A 27,341-nucleotide genomic window follows, 5' to 3' on the forward strand; every position below is an offset into this window, starting at 1 on the left:
TATGATAACCAACCAAACATGGCACATTGCCTCGAGTAAATATGCAGAAGAGGACATTGCCATCAAGGGATGTCTGGAGCACAGAGCTTGAATCGTTATACACGCATAGACAGTAGCATGTTTTACCCAGTTCGTATGAATTTTCAACAGTCCTGTCAGTCTCTCTTCATACTATTTACTTTGCTGCACTCTAAAACACTCGCTGACTCTCATGATGTCACCGTCCACTCCTCCTTTTTTACATCCTGCGCATTCCTCTGCGTATATATACTCTACTGTACTTTCAGTTTGTTTGGACTGGAGGCCTGCCTGTTGTTTTTTCATTTCCGCCTTAGCTTCTCGAGAGACAGGAAATAGTAGAGCAGGCTGCTGGAGCTGGTTTGTGTACCTCAGGGGAAAAACACGGAGTGGACTGTGTTGTCACAGGATGTCACTGGAGACTTGAGTTAGGGGTAGGATGCATGCACATTGGTTTACCTGCTTAGAATGAAAAATACTGGTCAGACTGTTGATAATTCTCACTCCACACGTGTTTCTACAACTCTGGGTAGTTGTGTGTGACACTGAACAGTCTTTGATTTTCCCTCTAGGATTTGCCTTGACTGCTACCCCAGCCCTATTAGAAACACCATTGTTATATTCTGTGCCTTACATACAGGATTATAGGGTGTGTAGCTTGCTAGTTGTGGTAGAAGTGTTTGGTAGTGGACGTTTTAAAGAGTGGGAGCGCTGAGAGGGGAATGGCATCACTTTTGTCAGCCCATTATTTTAGGGAAGGATTTGGATTTTTCCACTTTTTCTGCAATAACTCTTTGGATAGTTTGGAAAGTTTGTTGTTACATCGCCGAGACGTGACAGCAGTTTATTTATATGCCCATACACCCACCTCTGCTTGAAAGCAATAAATTCACACCCCTAGTAGATGAAGTAGGTTGTGGGAAAGTGGGTACAACAAAAAAGTAAATTGCAACAGTTCATCACAACATAACTTTTGGAATGCATTGAAAATTACAAACTGATGATATATAACAGTGTAAGAGTAGCCAAGGGTCTCTAATGAATGAAATTGCTAATTAAAATCGACTGTTACTGAACTATATCGGCCTACTTCTTAACGTTGGCTAGTCCAGGCCAGAATTTCTCAAACTCAGGGCTAGGAGACCAGTGACTGGGCTAGACTTTTATTAGTTTTGATTTCAGTGGACTTTTATTATCACATGGCCTAAATGCTCTGTCAGAAGTCTGTTTACCCTTCCAGGAAAAAAATGTTGGGGGGGGGGGGGGGGGCGGACACTGCCCTTGGATGTTGCTGAGAAGTCCTTGGGATAGTTGGGCTATTTGTTATACAACTGGCTGTCAGTTTTAATGGTAAGTGGCTACCTGAGGGCAGCAAAACTGTGTGGCTGGAGGTTAAGGCAAGTGAGATTGTTGAGAAACACTGGCCTGATGTATTTGTTATAGCCGCAGGTTAGGGTTAGTGTAGGAATAATGGAGCTGTACACTACTGCAGGACATGTACCAACATGACACCATTACTACTACAGTACTTTAATCCCTGTCAGTGAAATGTAATGTGAGTGAGCCATGGTCCAACACCGCCCCCTTCTGGTCAAATGTTTTATGTAATCAGCAGATTGATAGACACAGTAGGTCTATGATGTCTTTAGAATTGAACCTTTTCCTGTAGATATAATATGTAGGCTATTTTAATGTGGATTGCAGCTCACACATGAGAATGTCTGATGGGTGTAAAATGAGGAATCATGATCATCATGACTATCATGATTCAGAAATCAAAAGCGCTCTGGGGACTGTGCAGAGTGATGCAGTGTGATCATCATGTGCACACAGCAACACACTGTCTCTTTTGTGGTCACTTCAGACTGTGACCAAAGTTTGGGGAAGTTCGGTCTGTGTCTGTAAGGTGAAAAGAGCGTCTGGTTTCCCAGCACAGTATGAAGGATTTTCTTTTTTCAGTTTTTGCATAAAAAGAAAATTAATTAATTCAATCTTCGAATCTAAAGCTACGTGTTTTGGATTGATGTTTAGTATTGTTTGACCTTGTCTGAAACTTGACAACATACACATACACTTAGAGTTGTTCAGTGTTTAGATATGGGTTTTATTGCAAGAATAAAAATGAGGCCGTCCACAGTTTCAAAAATAACAGTTGTTTGCAAAAGTAAAACACCAAATCATAGAATATCTTTACAATCATTTACTTTATTTGGTACCTTTCTTAGAAAATAGTAAGTCTTGCAGGATCCATCTGCATTTTAATATTTTAATATAACTTTCAGATAACTGTTTTCCCCGCACAAAGTGAGTATAGCATCTGGAATGAAACGTTTGGACCCAACTAGGTTAGGCTATGCCCAGCACCGTCTCCATGACGTACTAAGAGGTTCTCCTCTTACCGTAATCATGGCCTCTTACCATGTAATGCTGAAGTCCTGCTGTTATTACAGAGTTTCAGTGACCACCCTCCATGCCTTAGGAGGCAGACTCTCCCCTGGAAATTGCTACTTACCTTCTGCCTGTTGCCTCTAATGAAATTTTTATAGAGCGTGGCTGCCGTTTAGGACTCAGTCGCCTCTTTTGCCACGTTTAACGAGGCCTAGATCTAAAAGAGCTGAGAAATTGGTTAAAAAAAACCTCCAGAAATTCTGGCCAGGGAGGATGGGAGAAGATTTTGCATTCTCAGCCTCTTTACTGACCAGGACACACACATGCACAAATACACACACACACACACACACACCATGCAGGCACATCAGTAAATCCCACACATGCAGACAAATGAACTGGACTTTTAACACATTTCATTTTGTCTTTTTGACTAAATCTCCACCATAAAAACACCAACATAGCATACTGACAAATGCATGCATACACATACACCTAGACATAAACAAACTCACTCACAATTAGAAATAAATTAACTTGTCTCCAGTGTAGTTTCACTTGTTTCATGAATTTCATGAAACAAGTGTCAGTATCATGAAATACAGCAGATCTACTCCCCTTGTAATCTGTTGATTCAAGAGGAAATTCAAGAAGATTCTTAAATTCTCTGTTTTGTTTTAGGAAACTTAAGAATTTAAAACTCAAGATACTAGACTAAATACTACATTGAATGAGTACTTGAAATTGACTTTTTTTTTTTACAATGCAGACACACTGAGACACCAAGCCATGTTTCGCCTGCTAATCTTCTGCTATTGCTATATTTGGGAATTTTAGAGGGTGTCAAAATTGAATTATATCGCAGTAATGCACACACACACACACACATACACACCAATAACATCCATAACAATTAAACCTGAACGGGCTGCAGTGTTAATGTCAATATGCTCTTTAAAGCTGATGAAATTCATCAGAAGAAATTGAAACAACCTCTGTTGGGTACGAGCGATATTTGGGTGATGAAGATGTTTTCAACTTGCTTTCAGTTATCACAAGTGTCCCTAGACCATTAATTAGACCATCTCTATGTTTTGTGTAAAAATGTATTCATGTCTTTTGTATATATGTTGTTTTTTTACCACTGTATTTTGACCATCAGGTTTGCTGGAATGGGTAACCTGCTAAAAGTCCTAACAAGGGAAATAGAGAACTATCCACACTTTTTCCTGGACTTTGAAAGTAAGTCTGGCGGAGGAGTGGAACAGAGGGAGAGAGATGGGAAGAGAGAGAGAGATGTGGAGAGGGGGGGGGGAGGGGAAAGGTGTAACCCCCTCAGCTGTTTCTTCTCTGTCAGCAGGTCTCTGCTCGCGATGACGAATCCACGAAGGAGTCTACTTATGCTCCTCTCTTTTCCCCCTCGCTTCCCCCCCCTCCTTTCGCTCCGTCGTGACCTCCTGCTCTTTCGGCTCTCAGATCTCCCATCTCTGTTCCAATAACTTATGGATGTTTTTTTTTTTTTAACACCACACACTTTTTTCTTCCTCTTTCTTTCTCTCTGTTTCTCTCTCTCTCTATCTCCTTCTCGCCTTTTTTCTCTCTTGCAGAAACCAAATGGGGAATCTGTTAAAAGTGCTCACTTGCACAGAGCTTGAACAGGGGCCAAACTTTTTCCTTGACTTTGAAAGTGAGCACAGCTTCTGCCTGTCCTTCTGCCTGCCCCCCCCCTCCTCTTCCCTTTTTTTTCTTGTCTTTAGCAGCTCTGTCCGGTCAAAGGTCATTCTATTCAGCTATTCAACAGTCAACCTTCCTCCTTTTGAATTTCTAATGCAGACTAATGGCTGTTTTTATAATCCATTATTGATTTGAGTGCGATTTTTGAAATTGGAATTTCAATCGCTCTAGCCTGGGTTGAATAAGAATGGAGCTGACCCTTGACCTTTGCTATCTGCTATTACTAACTCCTCTGCATGCCCCATTATGTGTACTAATAATAAAAGACTCCCTTGCTGTCATCTAACCAAATAGTTTGATATGTTACATAATGCATTTACTAACAAATTATAGATAAAGTCCTTTTTATATTTAACAAGATATTTTCTCTGCCACTGAACCTTGTTTCCCTTTCTGCAATGTTATGTATGGTCAGAATTATCAATTCATTATATAGTCATTATCAGTTCATTATATAAATATGCAATTAATACATTATATTCATCAGATGTAGAAAAGGTCTTCTGATGCCTGCCAGTTGTCATCCTCCAGCCTATATTCATTGTTAGAAAATATTAAATTCTAAATAAAATTTCTATACTTTCTTACTCTACTGCCTTATAATGTTCACATAATATAGACAAATTAGCTGGACTTTTAACACGGCAAATAAATCTACTTTGGCCTTTTTCATAAACCTCCTACAGAAGAAACACAAACGCCTCCACAGTGGCATTTCAAGTTCTCTCACAATGCCTCCAACCTCAGGCTTTGTTTGTGCAGCAGAGAGGAAATGATGGAGTGGAAAGGTTTTGAAATGCAAATAGACCCCAGACACACAGAATTTTAATATCAATGATGTTCTATATTTAGAGTAGCTCTTTTAGAGTTTGACTTTCTGTGTGCACGTTAGCCCAAGCTTACGTCATTATCTGAGATTGTTGGTGTCCTGCAGAAACCTTGTATCTCTTTTTATTTGACAGCTTTCGTTGACACTCACACGTGTTTCTTGACCCGTCGACTAAGCCAAGCCAATCTAGTCTGAGCTGTCAAAATGATGGATGTGGAGTGGGATGCCCATATATATATATTTGGATTATTTGGAGATGTATGGTTTCTGCAGAACAATGATGATAATTTAAAGGAGTTTATCCCATATCAAGGCGTAGTGTATTCCTACTGTAGCTGTGCAGGCAATATGAAACAGAAAGCCAGTCAAACCCTTGTTTATCTGTAGGTTGCAGGCATGGCAGAGTACAGTAGAACTTTGTTTATTTAAATTTCAAAACACAATATGGAATTTTCTCATCGATAGGCAAAATGCATTCTGCTAGAAGTGTTTGAATAGAGCAATCTGGACACTTGATCAAAATGCCTATGCATGCATTATTCATGTATGATTAGTGTTTGGTCCAGAACTTCAAAACATTTCAATTAATTTTTTGCACCCATGTTGTATAAACTCAGTTCTACTGTAGCTCCATGGCTATCCAACAGCTTGCTCCAGCATGCTTTGGATGAGACTTCCCTGCAAACAGCCTGACAATATTTCACTTCAATGGAGCATTTACAATTTTCAACACACATACCTTCATACGAGTTAATTAACAGTCAGCCTTCAAACATTGCTGCTACAAAGTCCATAGTCGCCTCAAGAATTCAAGCTTTTTCTTATTGTTATTGATTCTTATTGTCAGTAATTGTAAACTGGAAAAACTTACTCCTTGAAAAGCCTAAAGCAGGATGCAGAAAATCCATCTTGCTCCAGTGTGTTCAGTTGCTCTATAGATACATTCAGGATATTTAATTATGAAACTAATTTGAAGCCATTTGATGTACAGTAGAATCCTTTAAGTTCTGCGTAGACTCTCAGTCATATCGATGTGGTTCATGTGTGTTAGTAGATGTTTGTCGTTTATGGTTGTGGTTTCAAAATGAGGCCGTTACTATGGACACCCAAGGCAGCAAGTGTTGGTGGCTGACTGTTGAGGGACTCGTATGTGGATACATGTGCTAAAAATTTTAAATGTGTGTACTAAAGTGAAATATTGCTTTAAGCTTTGACCCACACAGTATAATATGCTGAATGTTTTTGTATTCCTGCTTTACATGGTTCCATTTTTGTTCAAAAAAGGTGTTTTCAGAAAGAAATTAGTGATTTTTGATAAGTTACTTTTTGGTGGCAAAGACATTCAGCACACGTGACCCCCCCATAAGTGTTTCCTGGCAATTAAAAAATACTATCATCATTAAGTATTTAATAAAAGCCATTTCACATCTATGCAAATCAAATATGTGGTGCTGCAAAAATGTAAAAGTTAGACTAGAAATGATAGATTACTGCACTACAGTTAAATAAAAAAGAAAAAGAAAAAAAACACTTGAACATCGATCCTCGATGTGAAATGGCAAGAATTAAGTGTTGTGTAATGTGTTTGTATTAACTCATGCTGACTGCTAGCTTAGCTAACTGTTATCTTTGTGTGTGTGTGTGTGTGTGTGTGTGTGTGTGTGTGTGGACGCACGTCTGTTCATGTTGGTTTTCATATGCGTGTCCATATACACGTTTGTACATGGGTGTACATGGGTGTGCCGCTGTGTGTGTGTCTCTGTGTGTGTGTGTGTGCGTGTGTGTGTGTGTGCGTGTGTGTGTGTCAGATGCCCAGCCGACGGAGGGAGAGCGTGAGGTGTGGAACCAGGTGAACTCGGTCCTCCAGGACTCTGAGAGCATCCTGTCTGGCCTGCAGGCATACAAGGGAGCAGGACAGGAGATCAGAGATGTAAGCAACACACACAAAAACTAAACTAAACACTCCAACTACACACAAACACACACACACACACACACACACACACACTACACCACATTGAAAAACCTCTCAAGTGAAACTCACACAGTAAACACAATCAAACATCAGTTGATAAGACCAGACAAGTGTCAAAGCTCAAGAAAGTGCAATAGAAACATCACTCACCAGTATACAATACAAAGTTCCTATACAGACATAAAATGCTACATTGCAAATTAAGCAAAGTATCTACAGTTCTTCTTGAATTTAGACTCTATTATATATCTCTATCTATAATTTGGACTCTAAGGCTGCCTTCACACCTAGCATGTTTGGAGCGGTTTATTCAAACTCTGGAACATTTACTCCTTTTGTTTGGTTCATTTGGGCAGATGAGAACAATGCTATTCAGTCTCGGGTGGCTCCAAATAACCACACTGTGATGCCTGAAAATATGAGTATCAGTTCTTTTCCAAGAGAACTGCAGTGTGGTTTGTTAAGAGTGAGAACATAAATCAAACCAACTTCAAGAAACAACCCCGAAACGTAAAGTTTTATGGATGTAAGGAGGTGGATGGTGACATCTGATAGCCAGCAGTTACTCATGTTTGGAAAGCCTAGCATAACAAATTGAAGCAAAGGCAAACCACTGTCTGGACTGATGGTTATATTCAGCTATTTTTTAATGTGTTTTTAGCTGGTATGATCACCAGAGTTGGAGTCAAAAGAGGCACGAGACCGAGAAACTCAACACTACAATATGCTGGATTACTAGTTTCTCTCCATAGATAAAGTGAAGAGCAGGCAGGCAGAAAGAACAGCGGTGTGTGTGTGTGGTATACTCGTTGGTTGATGTAACATCATGACGGCCCCAGACTGTGGATGTTTTCTGATGTTGTCCCGCTGTTTGTGTCCCATCCAGGCTATACAGAACCCCAGTGACCTGCTGCTGCAGGAGCGAGCCTGGAACGCCGTCTGTCCGCTGGTCATCAGACTCAAGAAGTTCTACAGTTTCTCCCTCCGACTAGGTACAGCCGCACTGTAGAACAAAACCTCTTTCACATGGACTTTGGCATTTCCAGTGGCAGGAAGACATTTTCATTTTTTCTAAACAGGACGTGCTCAAAGCCGTAGTCATCATCTTATTTTGAGCCTCTTCCATCAGACAGATTATTTATAACCTGGTAAACATTGTATTTTGAGTTGAAACGGATTATCAGAGCTGCAAGAAAAGTGTTTCTTCCATGCAAAAGTCAATCTCTTCAACCATCTATGTGAATAATATACCTAACATTACACAATTATGCCTAAAAATGATAGTTGTGATTATTATTGTGATCACAGTTCATTAATCGTGATGATGAGTGTTGATGATTTGAGGAAGAAAATTATTTTACTGCACTTGTGGCATCTTATATCAACATCTTGGCTTATTTAAACTATAGCGAACATTGTAAATGAAATGAAATGTATCAATATTACTAATATGCCAATAGCCTATGATTGTTAACTATGGAAACTATAATCGTGTAATATGATTATATGTAATTAATCGTGCAGCTCTACTTCTCTTAACCTCTCTAAAATGTGTTTGGCCAAATAAGTTCTGAATCGGAGCTTTAATGAAGTTTCAGCACCAGTTGTTTTTCAGTGTCTCTGGGAGAGATGTGACACCTACCTATAGATGTGACACCTACACAGCACCTAACCTACTTGTCTGCATGCGTTTCTCTACAGAGGAGGCCCTACAGAGTTTGCTGGAGTGCCTGACCTGTCCGCCCTACACGCCCACTCAGCACCTGGAGAAGGAGCAGGCGCTCGCCAAACAGTTCGCTGAGATCCTCCACTTCACGCTGCGCTTCGACGAACTCAAGGTCCGTCGGAAACACACGCAGTAACACACACACACACACACACACACAGTTTCTCAGTCACTCCCCTCCACCCTCATTCATTTACTTATTAATGTGACTATTTTTGGTAGCTAAATGCAGTATTGTCCAAGCTTTTGACTAGTTCTTTTTTTTTAATATCGTTTTCCCTCAGATGAGAATTCCTGCCATCCAGAACGACTTCAGCTACTACAGAAGAACCATCAGTCGAAACCGGATAAACAACATGAATGTGAGTTGTCTAGAAAATGTATATTATTTTAATTCATATGCGTGTTAGCCGCCACTCAGGTGACAGCCGTTCTTTCTGGGGTTCACGAATCCACATATTTATATCTGACTTTGATATTTATTTTAGTATCTACAATGCTTTCTCAGTCTAAATCGGGAAACAACCTTAGAATGACATAAGAAAGGTTTGTTTTTTTTAAACATCAGACCCAGAGTCAGGGAAAAATATATTATAGTATTATTATTGTCAGAACTCTATTGGTTGCTTATTAGTGTTATAGGAGTTTAAGCTTATTAAACTACTAATTAACTCCTCACTCTTATTCAATTGTTCAGATTTGCATAAAAGCAGCAAAATCAGTGTAAATATACAGTTCAAGTTACAGTTATATTTGACATTTTTCTAGCAGTGAGGACACATTTCCAGCAGTTAGGGGAGCTGCCACTGCTGAATAACTATATGGAACACATTGGTGTATTGTTCATGGAAAAAATAAGTCTCCTACTCCTATGCTGACACCTCGAGTTCATCTTTGTTGTTTACTTCTGTGTCTACAGTTGGATATCGAGAATGAGGTCAACAACGAGATGGCCAATAGAATGTCTCTGTTCTACGCCGAGGCCACGCCCATGCTTAAAACTCTCAGCAACGCAACCACAAACTTTGTGACAGAGGTGAGAGCGCTGCCACTGTGTCATGGTTGTTACGACTGTGAATATGACAAACTTGGCCTACAATCACAGTTTAGTGTTATTCTGTCTGGTCTTATTTCATAGAAAAGAAAAAAAAAAGTTTGTACCTTTTCTCCCCTGCTTTTATTTCTTTACCTAGGACTTCTCTTTCATACATTACCTTATGAGGGACAGTAATATCTGTCACATCTGTTGTCATGGTGCTGTGGCTCTGACTCTTGCAGTCCCTACCATCAGTTGCTTATAATACTGGTGATCTAGGAATTTAAGCTGATTCTACTGTTGCACTCATTGTGTGTTTTTTGGGATGAGAAAGAGCTAAATTCCTAAAATCTGAATGTAAAAATCTTGGTGACACCTGGTCACATTTCAAAATGTTTAACACTCTATTGCATTAATTATCGCATTTCTCACATTTCCTTGTTGGTGAGAAAGCAGAGCATCACACTGAAAACCCTGTTGAGCTTGGCTTGACTACGCAAATCAACAACTTGTCAGTAATCAACAGTTATGAGTTATGCTTTTATTACTTTTAACTTTTTATTTATCCAGGGAACATTGGCTGAGCAGCACTCGTCCTGTTTTCCAGCAACACCTTGCTTCACACTCACACAGTTACACACATTCACACCCTTCAGCTGCCCAGTACGACTGAAAAAGAGCAGGCGTTCTCCGTCGATCTTCCCTGGACAAATAAAGATTAAAGAAGAATCATAGTGTCTCAGGGTTCCGGTGGAAGAAATGGATAATCAGTAATAACCTGTCATTGATTATCTTGTGTCTGTTCTGTGTCCCCTGCTCCAGAATAAGACTCTTCCACTGGAGAACACAACAGACTGTCTCAGCACCATGGCCAGCGTCTGTAAAGTCATGCTGGAGACGCCGTGAGTCGCCCCTCTGTTTACATTTTCTTCATACACACACAAGTTTTTGAAAATGAATGGATGCCCTTGAAAGTACTTGATTTTATGCTACCCAAATTTATATACATAGACCCACACACCTGCAAATACTCTCATTTTAGACACTGTTTCTCCTTAGTTTCCCCTTAAAACATTCTCATTTCATGTTCCCTTCTTTCTCTAATCCCATCTCTCTCTCGCGTGCTCTCGCTGCTCTCTCTCTCTCCCTTCTCTCTCTAGGGACTATACGAGTCGTTTTAGCAGTGAGGACACCCTGTTGTTTTGTATGAGGGTCATGGTGGGTGTCATCATTCTTTATGACCACGTCCATCCCAATGGAGCCTTCAACAAGTCCTCCAAGATAGATGTAAGACACACGCACACACACACACACATGCATGCACAAAACCGACATGGACACAAACTTTTTTCCTCTGTGGCGGTTTGATCCCCATCGCAAATAATGAAAGAACAACATTTTGGACTGTGGATGTATTTCTGTTTGCCACTCTTTAGTTGTGCTCTCATCCTGACTCTGTTCATTTCTTCCCAGATGAAAGGCTGCATAAAAGTCCTGAAGGATCAGCCAGCAGACAACGTAGAAGGCCTCCTGAACGCCCTCAAGTAGGTTCACTCCCCTCACTTTAAATGCATGGAGAAGGAGTGTTTATGTTTGGGTTTGCTGATACTGGGCTTTTATTAAATATGGAATATCAGCTAGTCATCTGATCCCTGACCACAGCTAAAAACAGTCCCAAAAACCTGTAACAAATTTTTATTTTCTTTGCACATTTTATATATTCATTTAATTCAAGTGTGTTTTTATAAGTTAATTCTTCACTTGAAGGCCTAATTTATCAGAGTTTCTGCTACCATTGCATAGGTGTAGTGGGTCACTTTACCTTAAAGAGCTGCTAACCCTAAAAGAATTTCATTAGTGTTTCAATGGAGAGTTTTAGTGTCACATGATGGTCTAAATGCTGTTTCAGAGGCTTTTCCACTCTGACCAGAATGTAATTCTTAGGGAAACACTAAATACCTGTGATTTTTGGGCATAAAAAAGATCATATTTAAAGATATTGAATATTGGCACATAATTGGCTATCGGCAGCTATAATACAATAGTATCTGCCTTGAAAACCCCATATCAGTCAAACCCTAGTTTATCTACCCTGTTCCTAACCAGTCTTTAACTTTAACTGGTGTAGAATTCTGGGGGGTGAATTCACAGAATGTATTGATTGTCAGGGATTCCACCCATGATCAGTTTCCATAATCAAATAATAAATGATTATATGGGACCTTTCCCTGGCTAATCAATACTTACTTAATCAGACAAGAAGGAGCCAACACAACAGAATGAGCAGTAGCTTCTGTCTTTACTTGAACAGAACAAAACCTGCAGAACACCAGGGTCAGAGTGAAATAATCATAAAATGTATTGCAATAAAATAGGAATTGGGTAATGCAGAATCATTAGCTATAGGAACATCCAAGTCAATATCATTATATCATGAAATAAAACGACGAAGGGCCAGACAGCGTTGTAGATTATCTTCTCTCTTCTGGAGATCTTCTTCTTCTCATCTTCTGTCCCTTTTGTACAGAGCTGGCATGTCCAGAATAGATTTCTCCTCCTTTCTCCTGCCAAAGGTCTTTTGTAGCTTTATGCCAAGCAAAACTCGATTACCGTATTTGTTGGAAGTACTTTTTAACGTAGATTTATGGCCCCTGCTGTCCCGTACTGTCGCCACAGTGACCGGTGTAGACTCACTGGCATGTCAACAATGTCAAAATATCCTCCTGTCTTCATGTTGTAAACTTGAGACATGAGGCTACGACTCCTGTACAAAATAGTTGCCTGTCATGTGTTTAATATTTGTGAACCTCCAAAACCTTACACCCATGAGTCTGTTAAGCTACTTAGCTGACAACTCAGAGTTCTTATACATATGAAAAGGTTAATTTGGGGGGAGAAGACATGGGAGTCCTGCTTGGTAGGCTAGTATTTCAGCATATTAAGTGTGTGTGTGTGTGTGTGTGTGTGTGTGTGTGTGTGTTTCCATGTGTCTGTCCACAGTGATCCTCAGTGGGGTCATAGGTCACATATCTGAATGGGCCATTGGGACAAAATTGAATCCATGGCCTTGGCTAGAAGAGACATGCCTGTGTTGAAGGACTATATAAATATACTTGACTTGATTTAGGTGTCGGTGGGCTCTCGGGATCCTCTGACCGCCTCGTTGTTTATTTTGAAGGTGACGGCATTTCTTGACATCACACTAAAGCAAACTTTGTGGTTTGTGTCTCTTCAGATTCACCACGAAACACCTGAACGACGAGTCCACTCCGAAGAACATCCGAACGATGCTCCAGTAACGTTTGCTCTTTTTATATAAATAGATATGAAGAGGATCAATGCGCTGACCTCAGAAAAGATGTATATGTTTACATTATTTAAAAAAAGACTCGATGTTAATACTTGTGTGTATTTGCATAGTCATTCCCTCCAAGTCATTGAAACCCACAGAACATGTACCATCTACTTTGCAAAGAAAATCAAGACAAAACATGAATTGCCTAAACTGTTAACAGCACAAATTATGGAAACCTATCAGCCTTATATAGCAGAGCTTTGCAAGCAGCACTTGGAAATCCACTCAGTGAGAATAAAGGAACAACACAGCAAAAAAAATGTCTAGCTTAACAAATTGGGCTGTGTCAGTGTGTTAAATTTTTATTTTTCTGAAAAGATTTGCCAATGCAATGAGTGAATTTTACAGATTTTAGTCAAATTCGACTTGATTTTTTGAAGCAATTGACATTATCCTGAAATAAGTGGAAAGATCTGCCTTGTATCAAGATCAAAGATCAAACATGTTGAATAGTATTGAAGTAAGTAAAATGATCTCATCGTATTGATTTGTTTTTTCACTTGGTGTACAAAAAAAATCGGATTTTCTGACAATATGAGATCAATAAATGCTTTGTGAAGATGGACATTTTTTACGGTGAAGGCCTGAACATTGTTGGTTCTGTTAGCAGAGAAGGGATCAATTGGTTTGATTTACATTTGGGTGACTGGCAGGTTGCACTTTTTTCAGCTGTTTTGTCTGTCCTTTATGTGCAAACTCCACCCCACCCGGCGCACCTGGTGAAATAAATCAAACATCCACTGTAAACGTAAAATGCAAGTTGATGTCACAGTTTTCCATCCTTTAATCGGAGAGGTTATGATGACGGAAAAGGCAGTACATGTCCGCCACAAGAAATAAACCAACCAACCAAATGTTTTTATTTAATTGTTGTATGGCAAAGCTCTGAATGATACAGTTATGTATTTTGTCATGTTTGAAGTGAGTTTTTTTCTCTTAATCTATGTGGCTTTTGTATCAAACAGAAAATCCATTTCTCTAAAAAAAAAATTGCAAAAAATAGCTTTAATTCTGAATAAATTGATTTGTTTTTAAGTAAGAGTAAAAAATGCTTTCTGTGACGTATATTTGATCTCTGCCCAGGTAGGGAGACGCAGGTGTGATGATTCTTATTCTTTCCTTGTAAGATCTCCAGTCTCTTTAAAAGCCCTCAGGATCTGTTTCCAGGCTGGTTAAAGGAAAAATTCACCTGTTTTCCACTGCAGTTGGGGCTCGTTCATGTGTTCGGTCACCACTATCCGGCTTACCCATTATTTATATTACTGACTTTTGAGTTCATTATTACAAACCCGATTTGGTCCTGCTGTGGCAAAGTGTCTTCTGAACGTCAATCAACACTCCAGGATCATTTCATAGCCCAAGTGACATTTAGAGATAATATACACAGCATCAGCGTTTGTCCCTCTTAGATGTTAAGGTGCATCCATCACATACAATTCCTGATCTCAGCTCTTAGGCTTTGTGTTTCATTACAAGGCAAACGCTGAGAAACGTATCAGGATCCAGAGATTTTGCGTTGTAATGAAACTCGCCTCAATCTCAGCTAAGGGTAATTAATTCCTTTCAAGACTGTTGTTTGTCTTGCCTTCGATCTATTCTGTCTCTTGTCAGTGATCATAGACCAAAGGGGCATTATATTCTGTATATTACTGATATCTAAGCTCAATCTGTCGTGTACAATTGTGTGTTTGCCTCATTTTACACCACGGACATCCTTGACTATCACTCAAGGTTCCTCTGTTTGCAGCAGCAGCCGCCCCGACTTACACAAACTAACCTGTTCACAAGGTCAGACAATCTCATTATTATTATTATTATTATTATTGACTGTTGTGCGTTGTATTCAGTGAATTATGGATCACTTTTTGCTTTTTGTGAACTCTTCTAGTCGGTGAAGGCTAAACGCAGAGACAAAAGATGAGAACTAGTGTGTATTTAAGGAAGCGTCTAACGAACATCTGAACCGGTTTGGATTAAACCAATGTGGCTTTGCATTTTGTCAGAGTAATCCTCAACGTTTTTTACTATTCACGTTGTATCTCTCCCATAAAATGTGGGGAAACAACTGTTTTCCTTTTCCAGAAGTGTAGTGATAATTGAGTATGTGGGTATACCGCGTTTTTGCCGTCCTTTATATCCCAATAGTAACTTGGTGACTCGACTACACCGCTGTACCATCCTCCTTATTAAAATCTGAACTAATCGCCCCCCTGATCACTTGTGTATTAAACATGGAATATATGGAAACGTCTGTGGCTAATCATGGGAGCTCAACATTGCCTTAAACACTTATAGTCACATAAGCTGGCAAATATTAGAAGGACTAACCTGTGAAAACTGTTACTTAATAATAATAATTACATTTTTTTTCTTCTCATCAACAACACAGAGTTAGTTTTGTTTCTTCAAACTGAGCTTAATTTTATTTCATCCATAAAGCCATACACACTCCTGCCTTTTGACAAACTGTACTCACATTAACATTCGATTAATTAACATTCAATTAACACGTCAAGGCATCTACCATGCATTTAAATATGTTGTCAAGTGTTTATTTTTTTGATCATCTTTGTATTTAGTAATATATTCTAAGTGTGTGAGCCATACTTTGGGTTTTGGATGCAATGTTTTATATGCAAAGAGTGAATACTGTACATGGACGAGACTTTCCGAGACGCAGAGCGGAGTGTACGTATGATATTGATATTGATATTGTTCATCTGACTGAAGTGATTTTAAAAGTCTTCTGTTGAACTTCTGTCATGATTGAAGTACACCAGGCTTCGTTTTTTTTTTGCCCAAGATATGCTACTGTGTGTTTGTATGCAAGAAGTTGTTTCGAATATTGAGACGAAATCTCATTTTTGTCGTTAACTGACAGTTATTGTTTAATATTTTTTGGAGCTCTGACTCACTGTTCATAAATTGCTTTGGCTTTGTATTTGCATACTGAATGGGATGTGTGGATTGGAAAATAAAGGTGGTACATTTCTTACGCTGACTAGGTTTCTTTTGGCTTCCTTATTTACAATATATGATTCACAACAAATACAAGCCTATAAACAAATGGAAAAAAAGTAATTACCTTAAGTTAATCATTCAATATACAGTATATATAAAATATACAGCATCTTGTCTGTAAAAGTTATCATTTTGACACCCAAAACAAAAAGCACCATAATTTGTTTGATAATTTCATAGCACTTTTTTCCAAATAGTGGATATCTCATTTTGGAACACAACTCTTCAAATATCCATAATGTATTCCTATTATAACAACTAGGCTACTAACACAAGGCTATTTACTGCTCATGCAAAACACTTTTCCTCAATATCAGGAAAATCATTCAACTGCTTGTTCATTAGTGATTTTCAATGGCTTTATTTCTCCATCAAACACAGTCCCAGAGCGGATGTTTGAAGATCCTTTAAGATGATTGAGACAGTTAGTCATTTCTGGTATTCTTCTCTTACAGTGTAATTACAAGTAAATGTCGTGTGTTCATGTTTTTCTCTCTCTCTCTCCATTTCCATCCTCTCTTTTCTCCATCCAGTGCTGCATTCACACAATAGCTTTGCAAAAAACACTTTGGGGTTGCAAAACAAATCATGAAAAACATAAAACTAGGTCATAAGAAAAAAAAGTCTGAAAACCACAGAACCACAGATATCGTACTTGTGCTTGTTGGGCCTCAGTGCAGGCTGGATCTTCTGTCTTCAAGGCTGGGCTGCAGTTCTGGTGTCTTCCTGATGGGGGCGATGTGGTTCACTCCTCATCTGATGCTCAGTTTGAAGCAGGGAAAGTCCAAGGCTGAACCTCAAACAGTGGTATACCTGGGGTGGGAGGGGTGGAGGTATTCATATTACTTCATAAGCCACTTTTCCACTGGAGGGCCATGTCTCTAAATGAAAAACATTATTACACAACACGCAGTTTCAGCTAATGTAAGAAATTTGATTGGTCAAAGATGTGTTCCAGTGGTGCTGATAATTCCCATTAGCTGTGCTTTATTGCTTATTATGCCAAGTCCTGTAACCAATCAGCTGCTTTTAATTCTCATGTATGTACACTACTGTGGAGAAAACGTCTCAGACAGAATAAAAGCCATAATACCTGCGAGTCTGTTATTTACTGTGGTTTTGTAGTTCAGTGATACCAGTGGTTTCATCACCTTCATACCCATAATTACAGTAAGGAATGTCCTCTCATAATAGAACACTCTGTTTGCTTGAAATTAAGGCCCACATAACAAACTATGTGTCTAGGCAATAAGAAGAACCACAGTATCTGTGGAAAATTCTGTGATTTAAATAATAGCTAAGACCTGGCCAGACATGCAGACCACAAAGTTAAGTGAACTCAACTCACTTAGTCAATTCAGTTAGCTCAGTTAGTTAAAAGGATTCTCTTCAAACATCAAGAATTTAAACACAGCACTGTTTTTTTGTTTTTTGCATGAGAAGACAAAGACATTACAGTTTCTATTCATATTTTGAGGTTTTGAGATTGAATTAAAGTCAGGCCTGTTATCTGTGTCGCTCAGCTTCTCCCTGAACAACACCTCTGTGCCCCTTTTTTTGTCCTCACTGCCAGCGAAGACGATTTGTCTTCTGGGCGTCAAATAAACACACAGCTCTCTAGATGTTACACATGTGATAAACATTTTCAGCGGGCCCTGCTGCAAACCTGTCCCACTTGGCCCTGCTGTGGATAAGCAAATGAAACCTCTTGTCGTAAAGGAAACCTCCATCCCTGTTTCATTTTATACAAGAGAGTCTATTCATTTAGAGAGTGAAGGGCTAGTTTCACACTAACGGATTAAAAGCCTTTTCTTACAGTTAAAAGTTCAGTTCAATGGAGAATCACCATTGGGAGAAAACAAGTTTTTTTTTAGATAATCATTGAACCAAATCTACACATCTATTTTGTATTTTTGCCATAACACTTAGCTCTAAAAAGACTGTAAACTGTTAAGAATCAATAATTTAGTTCCACTGTGGGTTTGGTCACATTTTGAGGGAAAAAAACAAAACATTGCTAATAGAGGGAGCAACTATGCAACTATGTCTTTCCTGCAGAATCAGCAGTTTCTAATCCCATAATGAGTTGATGTCTTGCTGTCTGGTTGCATCATATGTTGCTGTAAACCAGTGAGTCTTACTGGGAGCGCTCCTGTGTGAGCGCTGCGACGCCCTCAGCCCCGCCGCGCTCAGCCTGGGCACCGCCGACCTCACCGGCCCCGGACGTATCCCAGCATTCCACTGGGCCGACCGCGCCAGGCTCTTGCCGGTTTCCTTGGTGACGGGATAGTCCAGGCTGCGGGCCGCCCAGTCGGGTCGGCTTTGGGTCTGATGATGATGATGATGATGATGAGGAGGGGTAGGAGGAGGAGGAGCGGGGGGTCTGGAGTTGGAGCTGAGGAACATCTGGAGAGAGAGAGAGAGAGAGATGAAATGAACTGGATTTATTTTTTTATGTCTGTAAATATTTTAAAATGATTGTTAACCTGGCAATGACTGCAGGTTTAAAAACATCTGGATTCCAAGCTATTATTGGATTTCTCTCAATACAGAGGTTTTTCTCATGCACTATGTAAAATGGTTGTGAGTCATGAAATACTGTAAACTGTGGAAAGTAAAAATAAATAGAATATAATTGTAATGAATCATGATGGGAGTCAGCAGGAGCCTGAGGATTAAAGAGGTGACTATAAAAGCCACAATGAAATAAAAAAATGACTTTTTCACCTTTTTAGCTAATTTTCCATGTCATAATATACACCTATTTAAGAATAAATGCCCAAAAAACAAAAATAAAAATGTTTCGTTTTCCTGTATTTTTATATCAATATCCCATTGTTTTTACTTCCTGTAGAACAGTGTATTTAATGGTGACCTCATTGCGTACCAGTAGGCGTAAATAAAAATTCCAACATCACAGATTTATTAACAATCCCGCCCCTCCCATCAAATAGAACTACCTTTCTCTCCCTAACTGATTTCCCATTGGTTTACGCTTTTGAATGATCCTTTCCTTCGTTATGTCCCGCCCCAATGTCCTGTTTCAAGAGCAAATACATCACATTAAATTACATAGGTTTTAATCTCCAAACCCAGGTGAGGCCAGTAAACCAGGTGAGCTCTCCCTTTACTAAAAAAGTCACCCTGTGCAAGTAAAAGCTTAGAAAAGAAAATAAGTTAAGGCTGGAAATTTGTATTGTATTCTATTTTTCAGCAGTATCCTCAGTCTTAGTTGAATCTTGCGGTTTAAACTGTGGATCCAGCTCCTAAAATGTGTGATGATATTTTGGAAAATTTCAACAAAGACTGTCTGAACGCTTTGAATATTCAATGACACTGTGTCCTCTGTCTCACCCTCTCCTCCCCCACCCCAAAATACCATCAGCAGCATATTTTTTTTCTCCCCCTCTGTCACCTCCCTCTCTGAGAAGCTCATCATTAACATGAATTTCCATGTAAACGCTGCTCCATAATGCATGATGCCTGCTGGTTGCGGAGTCTCCGGAGGATTCCTCTGCGTTTATCGTCTCCCTTTGATTCAGACAAGCAGGTCACAGCCGCAGTCGGCTTACCATGATGATGATGATTATGAACGCAGCGAGGTTTACCAGTGACTTGGCTTTGCGTAGTTTATAATCCGCCTCAGACAGAGTTTTCTTCTTCCTCCCGTCGTCCGGGGTCGTCTTGTTCCCGGTGGCTTTGCTTTTAATTTGTATAGGGAGAAATATTTGAGTCAGTGGGTGTTGGTCAGGTGGAAGAAGGGGATGAACTTTTCAGTGAATCTGGAGAAGGGTTGGGACCATTCATGATCCAAACTGAGAATGCATGGTAAATTCCAATTCACTTCCTGTAGTTGGAATTGGAATGTCACCCAGCTCTAAGGAAACAGCATTGGAATCGAATTGGAATGACAGGAAACAGAATTGAATTCCATTAAATTCCATGAAATTCCACTTCTAAGAGAGGCTGTCTTGACTTGCTAAACATTATAAATCAAATAAAAGAGTTAAACAAATCAAACAGTTAAACAAATCAAATACATTCAATTGTAATGTATGGATTACCATTACATGTTATGCACCAAATATCACCTGAAAGGTCCCTTTAACATTTTATGATATTCAGTATTGATAATATATAACATTACGTGTAATCTAAGATATGTGGTAAGAAAAAAAAGCATGGAATTTCACAGAATTAAATTCAACTTCCTGAAATTTCAATTCAATTCCAGTTCTGTTTCCTGTAGGTTTTTTCAAATTCCAATGAATTGGAATTGATGAGTTCATTCATGAATTGACCCCAGACCCTGATCTGCAGGGCCTTGCAGCAGCATTCAGCCCCCTTGGCTTTATGCACATTTTGTTGTGCTGCAAAGTTTTTTCAAAATATATTTTTAGTCTATGGAAAGCACTCTATTCTATCAAAGTGAAAATGAAATTGGAGAAATTTATGTGAAAGTATAATATTAAAATAACAGAGAATGTGAGTTTGCATAAGTATTCAACCCCAAGATGATTTATATTTTCTATTAAAGCTCAAGAACTGGGCTCTAATGCCATCCATAAATTAACCATGTATCACATATTGTGCCTCAATTAAGTCCCATTAATGAGATGATGGAGTTGTGTGTCTGTGTGCATGCAAGGCTGCAATTTTCATGTATTAACCCCCTAAATTCAGTCAGTAGTTAATTTGTTTCAGCTTAACAATGTAAATGTATTGTTTTACTTTCATTCTACAGTTGATTGAAGGAATACATATTTTAATATTTTAATTTAATAACACGATAAACCAAAACTTCATCTTGGATGTAGGGAAAGCGGTCTTACGCCTGCTGGGCTTGTTCAATGGGGTCCAGGTTGGCCAGGTAGTTGAAGCGCAGGGTGTCTTTGGGATGTCTGTCGGAGTCTCTCCAGGGGGGCGGTGCAGCCGGCTGCTTCCCTGTCCCCGAACCCCTCCCGGCGGTGCTTCCGGCTCGCTGGCTGGCGGACGCCGAACGCTCCTCCCTGAGGAAAACTGACGGTTGTGATGGTTCTACATGTCTGCTGCTGATGGCTGCTACATGTGGAACCACCGACTGCTGCCGGGACGACGGGGTCTGGACATGAACACACACATTCACACACAGAGTCACATGAATACACACACACACACACACACACACACACAGACATAGACACATAATAAGCATACAAATACACAATGGAGGGCGTACACCAACATTTATATGCACAAATTTAAACTCCCAGAGGGCTGTGTATCTACACACAAACACACATCCACCAGCACAAACACCCAAAGAGAACTGCCTGTGTGCACATAAACACACCTGCACACACATACATGCACACATATACCCACACTTTGACCGTTTCCTAAAGAGAGGTGCATACATAAATTTTTGTTCTTCTGTAAGCCAATGGACAATGGTGATCTTGGTGTTAATATCAAGTCCAAATTGTGTATATTGTAACCTTGTGTATTGTGTGTATTGTGTGTATTTTCCTCTATGTATATGTGTATATGATGATGTTTAATGTAGAGGTTTTTAAAATTTGATGTTGTTTGAGTGGTTCATGAGTCACTGCATTTTCAAAAATCCATCCTTACTCTTCAAATTCATTAAATACATTTTTACACATTTTGAGAGTTTTTTCCAATTAAATTTGCTAACTAAGTCTATTTGCAAATCATTATGAACAATATTCTTATCCTGAGACACAGTATATTTAAAAACACTGAGGAATATTGGACCCTTAAGCTAACTGTGATTCTGGTACAGTGAAACGTGCGGTCTGCTGACCTGCGGCTTGCCGTAGCGCAGCTCCTGCACAGTGTGGATGTAGTGTCTCTTCCAGACGCCCTGCTCGAGCGGCGTGGGGGGGAAGCTGATGCACCAGCCCAGCCGCAGACACTTGGGCATCCACAGCTGGTCCAGCTCCACGATGCTCCTCCAGTGCCAGCTCACCTGCCCACAGTACAGCCAACATGATCATCATCTGATAATGAACATCTGATAATGTGAACATCCAGTGATGCACATTTACATATTCTTAGAAGAATTCTTTACCTCTAGCTAATAGGAACTCTGTATTAGCATGATGAGGATGTTGTATCTTTAATTTTCAGTATTTTGTAATTGTTTTATTGCTATCTATAGCTGCAATAACCCAGTTTCCTCTCAGGGCTCAATAAAAATAATCTTAAACTTATAAATTACTACTACTACTACTACTACTACTGCTAATACTACTACTACTGCTGCTATTACTACTACTACTAGCACTAGTGCTAATAATAATAATAGCATAGACTGCTGTGATATAAAAAGAACAAAACTAAAATATCAGCATACAAACAGCTATGAGGGAAGATTTGTACTGCTGACCCTGTTAATGTTAATGACCATTAACATGTAGCAGAGAAGCCCCTCCTGAAACCTTGTAAGCCTAAATATCTCCCTCAGCCTGGGGAGAGGATTACTCTTTGGCTGACTTGATGATTCTTGGTGTGCTGCCTAGACAACCAGGAATATATTTTGAATACTTGGAGAAACAAAAAGAGAAGCACACAGTCTGAAGCGCCTACTGTTAAGGCTGTTCACTGTCTGGTGACATAAATCAAACGCACCTCAACTAGTCAAAAAAATGTATTTAAGTAGGAGTAAAATTACTGATGTATAAATGTACTTAAGTAAAAGTAAAAAAGTAGCTAATTTGAAATGAACTCAGAGTAAGTTGCAATGTAAAAAGGAGAGGACAGAGAATTCTATATGTGATATTGCACATGATGTTAAAAACTGTTGAGCGATGTAAAAATAAAACCCTGAAATTCATTTCATTATTCTATCTGTCATAAAAAACAAACTGAAAATGTCCATGCCCATTATTCAATAATGTCACTACATTGCTTTTTTGTTTGCTATTAGCTATCCAACTAGCTAGCAAGGCTAGTGAACCAGCTAGACAACAACCAGGCAAACACAAACCATGAACACTGTAGCTGAGTGGATGTTGCCTAAGATACTGTCACAAATTAATCTGAGCATTTACTGTTAACACATGATTGTGCAGGTTTGATGTGGATGTAATTTATGATTGGCCAGTTTCTGATGCAATGCTTATGGAGAGACGACAAAATTTGGATTTAAAATGTAGTAAAATATAAAAATACTGACTTTATAAAATACTCAAAAAAGTACAAGTACAAAGAAAAGCTCTTCAGTTACAGCAACAAGACAAATTGTAATTCATTACTTCCACCCTCGGTATCAACTGGATCCCATGATGATTCCTCAGTGTGTGTGTGTGTGTGTGTGTGTGTGTGTGTGTGTGTGTGTGTACCTGAGCACAGCGGCAGAGGCTGCGGGGGTCCAGCATGGAGAACAGGTAGAGGCAGAGCGCCCTGGGCAGCAGGCAGGTGAAGTCCGCGGCCTGCAGGGGGAGCCGGGCGCTCACCGTGAGGCCCAGGAACCGCAGCTGATCCACACTGCAGCCGCTCACAAAGTCCTGCAGCACCGCCCTCCGCTGGCCGTCACACCACCTGGAAAACTGACACAGAGAGACAGAGAGGAGAGGAGAGGATAGAAGAGAAGAGAAGAGAAGAGAAGAGAAGAGAAGAGAAGAGAAGAGAAGAAAAGAGAAGACAAGAGTAGAGAAGACAAGAGGAGAGAAGAGAAGAGGAGAGAAGAGAAGAGAAGAGAAGAGAAGAGAAGAGAAGAGAAGAAAAGAGAAGACAAGAGAAGAGAAGACAAGAGAAGAGTAGAGAAGAGAAGAGAAGAGAAGAGAAGAGAAGAGAAGAGAAGAGAAGAGAAGAGAAGAGAAGAAAACTCCTTGAGCAACATCTTCATCGAATAGAATAGAATAGAACTCCCTGAACAATTTCTTCATCTAACAGAATAGAATAGAATAGAATGGAATAGAACTCCCTGGGAATTTTCTTCATCTAACTGCTCAATTATTTGTCAAACTGAGACAGGCAGAGCAAGGATAAGAATAGAACTCCCTGAGCAACATCTTCATCTAACAGAGTAGAATAGAATAGAACAGAATACAATACAATACAATAGAATACAATACAATAGAATAGAGCAAAATACAGTAGAATAGAGTAGAACACAACAAAACAGAACAGAATAGAACTCCCTGTGCATTTTCTTCATCTAACTGCTCAACTTTTGTAAAACTGAGACAACCATAGAATAAAATAGAATAGAATAGAACAGAATAGAGTCTCCACAACATGGTGGTGATGGTGGAGAAATGCGTACTACTAGGAGCGACGCAAAATTGACGCCACAACATGGCAGCAAAAGTGATATCTAGTAAAGCCAAATCATATGGTTTGTATGGTTTTCTACTCTGCCTAACAAGAGGAATACAGACTCAGTTTCACTCTCTGGACAGTAGAAAACCATCAGTTCACTGTGGATCTACTGTATCTCTCAACTCACCCACTTTGCCAGCAGGCTTCGTCTCTCTGCAAACACCTGAAGAAGAAGAGGAGAGTTGTGAACAAAGTTAGTAAGAAAAACATAATGAGTGATCACATCCAGATAGACAGTTATCGTGAATGAATATGATTATAATGATAGAATCAAAAATGACACAACCAGGTGGCCGATATTTCTTACAGCTGCTTCTGACCCAAAGGCCTCATTCATAACTGCAGTATGGCACGGGTTCAAACACTGCTGGCTTTGTCTATGTTTTGATTCACTGGATTGAAAGACGTTTCTCTCAAACTGAATGACTCAGCTCTTTATACAAGGACTGACAGTATGTGGCTGTTAAACATCACTTTTACATGTATTTTGAGGCTGGAAAAAGCTTGTTTATGTTGGTAGTGCAGGTATAAATTGAAGTAGGCCTCATAACTCCAACAGTGGTGATTTTCATGTTTTGACTTCAGTTGAAGGATTTCATGCTCCTCTATGGGCTGAGAGAATTATACAACCCTTGAGTTTAAAAAAACATTTCAAAACCAACTGGATAAAGTCAAAAATGCATCGTCGTCTGGTGGGAAAACAAAGCTGCTTTTCTTAGTTCCTGAAAAGTTGACATTTTGGGGATATGATTTGTAGTTACGATGGATATGAAAGTTTCTACAAGCATATACTCCATGTATAAGTCAAACTCTCTATGAGTCTTTGTGAATATACCTCAAGTTTATATCACTAAATAACTTCCTTTTGACTGATAATACTGTAAACCTTTTTGGCCCCACAGGGACACAGACACAGCTAAACAGTCAGTAACAAAACAAGCAGAGGTGACTTTATCTGACTTTGTTGTTGGACGGCTGGTGGTTCAGAGGCGTCCAAGCGCTCAGTTTGGTCTGCAGCTTGGCAGAGCTCAGAGACGACCTCGGTGCAAACGGCATCTTTCTGCTCAACAGGTGAAGTGCGCTGAAACAACAACATGATTTACACAACATGAAACACAACATCTAGTGCTATATGTCTGTGTAGATTCATTTCAGTCATCCAGGTAAGCAAGATGTCCAAAAACATTAAAACAAGATTGATTTAAAAATTAAGAGTGGAAGACACACCTTGTTTACATTTACATTACATTATGTCATTTAGCAGATGCTTTTGTCCAAATGTGACTTACAATAAGTACATTTTGTCAACATTTTGTCAATTTTATGCTATTTCCACACATTTTTGAGAATGTACACGCAGTATACCTGCCTCTTTCTCTGATCATATTCATTAGTTTGAACCAAATAAAAGTAAAAGTCTGATGACAATATGGTTGGATGCTGGGGACCAAAGTGTAGCCACCTTTTAAGCAGTATCAAAGCTCAAAAGAGGCATAAATCTAGCCTGACACACACCCATACACACAATTATTATAGTCACAGAACCATACAATACACTGAGGGATCGCTAACTCACCATCAGGTTTCCTCAGCCAGTGGAGAAACATAAATTAAACTCCTAAACACACTTCCTGTCTAGGTGCATATTCCTGATCCCCTTTGTGTCTGTATACGCAACTCTTCTCCTCCCAGCTCCCAGTACACAGTTTACCTGTTTCCATAGTGATGCTGACTGACTGCACCTCCCCCCTGACTCCCTTTCCCTGCTACTGGACTGGCTGTCACCGCTTGTCACACAGGAGGGCGCTGCAAACCAAACCACAGTGGAGTGTGTGTGTGTGTGTGTGTGTGTGTGTGTGTGTGCAGTGTGCAGGCGTCACTAGCTGTAATGATGACAAATGTAATGTATGAAACTGCAATTGCCACACCATCTGCCTCCGGAACACTGATACTGCAAAAAATACATTTCGCTGTTTGGAAATACGTTTCAAAATATGCAGAATTGGCTAAAAATATACTGTATATATATCATTCATTTGAAACTGTTCTGTTGACAACATATATCAAAATCTATCCAAAATGTACTGTGGCCACTCAAAATACATTTAAAATGAATGTCATCTACATGTACAAATACACTTTTGACAATTTTCTTGTATATTTTGAAACATATTGGCTATATAAATATATTCTCAGGATATGTAAAATGTATTCTTCCAGTATTGAAGGGATTTGACAGTTTAGAAATGTTGAGACCCATTCTAATATAATTACTAATGATCTTGTGTTGTATGTCCCACTTACTAAATGGACTTGTGCGTATAAATACTGTTGTGTTGGCTTAAGTATTTTCCAAGCAATAATCCCCGCGCTGTTATAAGGCTATTAGACTATTTCCGTTGATGTAATGATAAAATGTTTCAGGCCCCCAGCTACAGCTAAAGTGCTCACTCCCACCAATGAGAGAAGTTTTGCATTCAAAAGCCTGCTCGTCCACGGATGCGCGGTCGTGCGCAACGGAGACATAGTAGAAAACCTGCTGTGAAGAGAGGAGGGAGAGCTGCGTCAAGTTAGCCGGAATATAACCGGAAGTTAGCCCAATCAACCTTCAAAAATAAATGTGTAAAGTCAGTCACTTTGCAAAAAAATTGAATGAATGAATAAATGAATAAATCAATAAATGAATACATAAATAAATAAACCAAAATAATTAAATACTACTGCTAAAAATAATAACAGGCTAATATTTTCACTTTGGTAAGGTAGCCCTATAGACCAAATGAAGTAATTTTTCATACAGCATATATTTCGTATTTTCATATCACAGGCCTACATAGTTTTTTCACCACAAGTATTAACGTTATATGAGTCTCTTATCAGTTAAGGCATCTTATCTTAATTGCAAATGCAAATGTTGCACACAAATGGAGG

At 39.3% G+C, this 27,341-nt stretch overlaps 2 protein-coding genes across 3 annotated transcripts in view; one reads left to right on the forward strand and one right to left on the reverse strand.

Moving 5' to 3' along the window:
- fam49a (family with sequence similarity 49 member A) overlaps nt 1–16,062 on the forward strand; it is a 41,700-nt gene extending 25,638 nt beyond the window's left edge. The window contains exons 3-12 of one of the 2 annotated variants that reach the window (XM_071920013.2): nt 3,569–3,648; nt 6,778–6,899; nt 7,831–7,936; nt 8,646–8,782; nt 8,955–9,032; nt 9,590–9,706; nt 10,529–10,608; nt 10,867–10,993; nt 11,180–11,250; nt 12,942–16,062. In XM_071920013.2, the coding sequence (XP_071776114.1) occupies nt 3,579–3,648; nt 6,778–6,899; nt 7,831–7,936; nt 8,646–8,782; nt 8,955–9,032; nt 9,590–9,706; nt 10,529–10,608; nt 10,867–10,993; nt 11,180–11,250; nt 12,942–13,005 (972 nt within the window). In that variant the 5' untranslated portion in view covers nt 3,569–3,578 and the 3' untranslated portion in view covers nt 13,006–16,062. Of the gene's footprint in view, nt 1–3,568; nt 3,649–4,005; nt 4,094–6,777; nt 6,900–7,830; nt 7,937–8,645; nt 8,783–8,954; nt 9,033–9,589; nt 9,707–10,528; nt 10,609–10,866; nt 10,994–11,179; nt 11,251–12,941 lie in introns of those variants that run through there. The other variant, XM_071920014.2, reaches the window with a different exon arrangement.
- A 783-nt stretch (nt 16,063–16,845) lies between these two features.
- Nucleotides 16,846–25,466, reverse strand: fbxo16 (F-box protein 16). The gene is made up of 8 exons (XM_071920044.2): nt 25,371–25,466; nt 24,538–24,573; nt 23,429–23,635; nt 21,889–22,053; nt 20,915–21,183; nt 19,691–19,784; nt 18,224–18,488; nt 16,846–16,895 (listed from the first exon to the last, which is right to left on the reverse strand). The coding sequence occupies exons 1-8, from the start codon at nt 25,464–25,466 to the stop codon at nt 16,846–16,848; spliced, it is 1,182 nt and encodes a 393-aa protein (XP_071776145.2).
- Between the last annotated feature and the right edge of the window lie 1,875 nt (nt 25,467–27,341).

This window comes from Centroberyx gerrardi, chromosome 18, assembly GCF_048128805.1.
Source record: "Centroberyx gerrardi isolate f3 chromosome 18, fCenGer3.hap1.cur.20231027, whole genome shotgun sequence".
Taxonomy (NCBI): Eukaryota; Metazoa; Chordata; class Actinopteri; order Beryciformes; family Berycidae; genus Centroberyx; species Centroberyx gerrardi.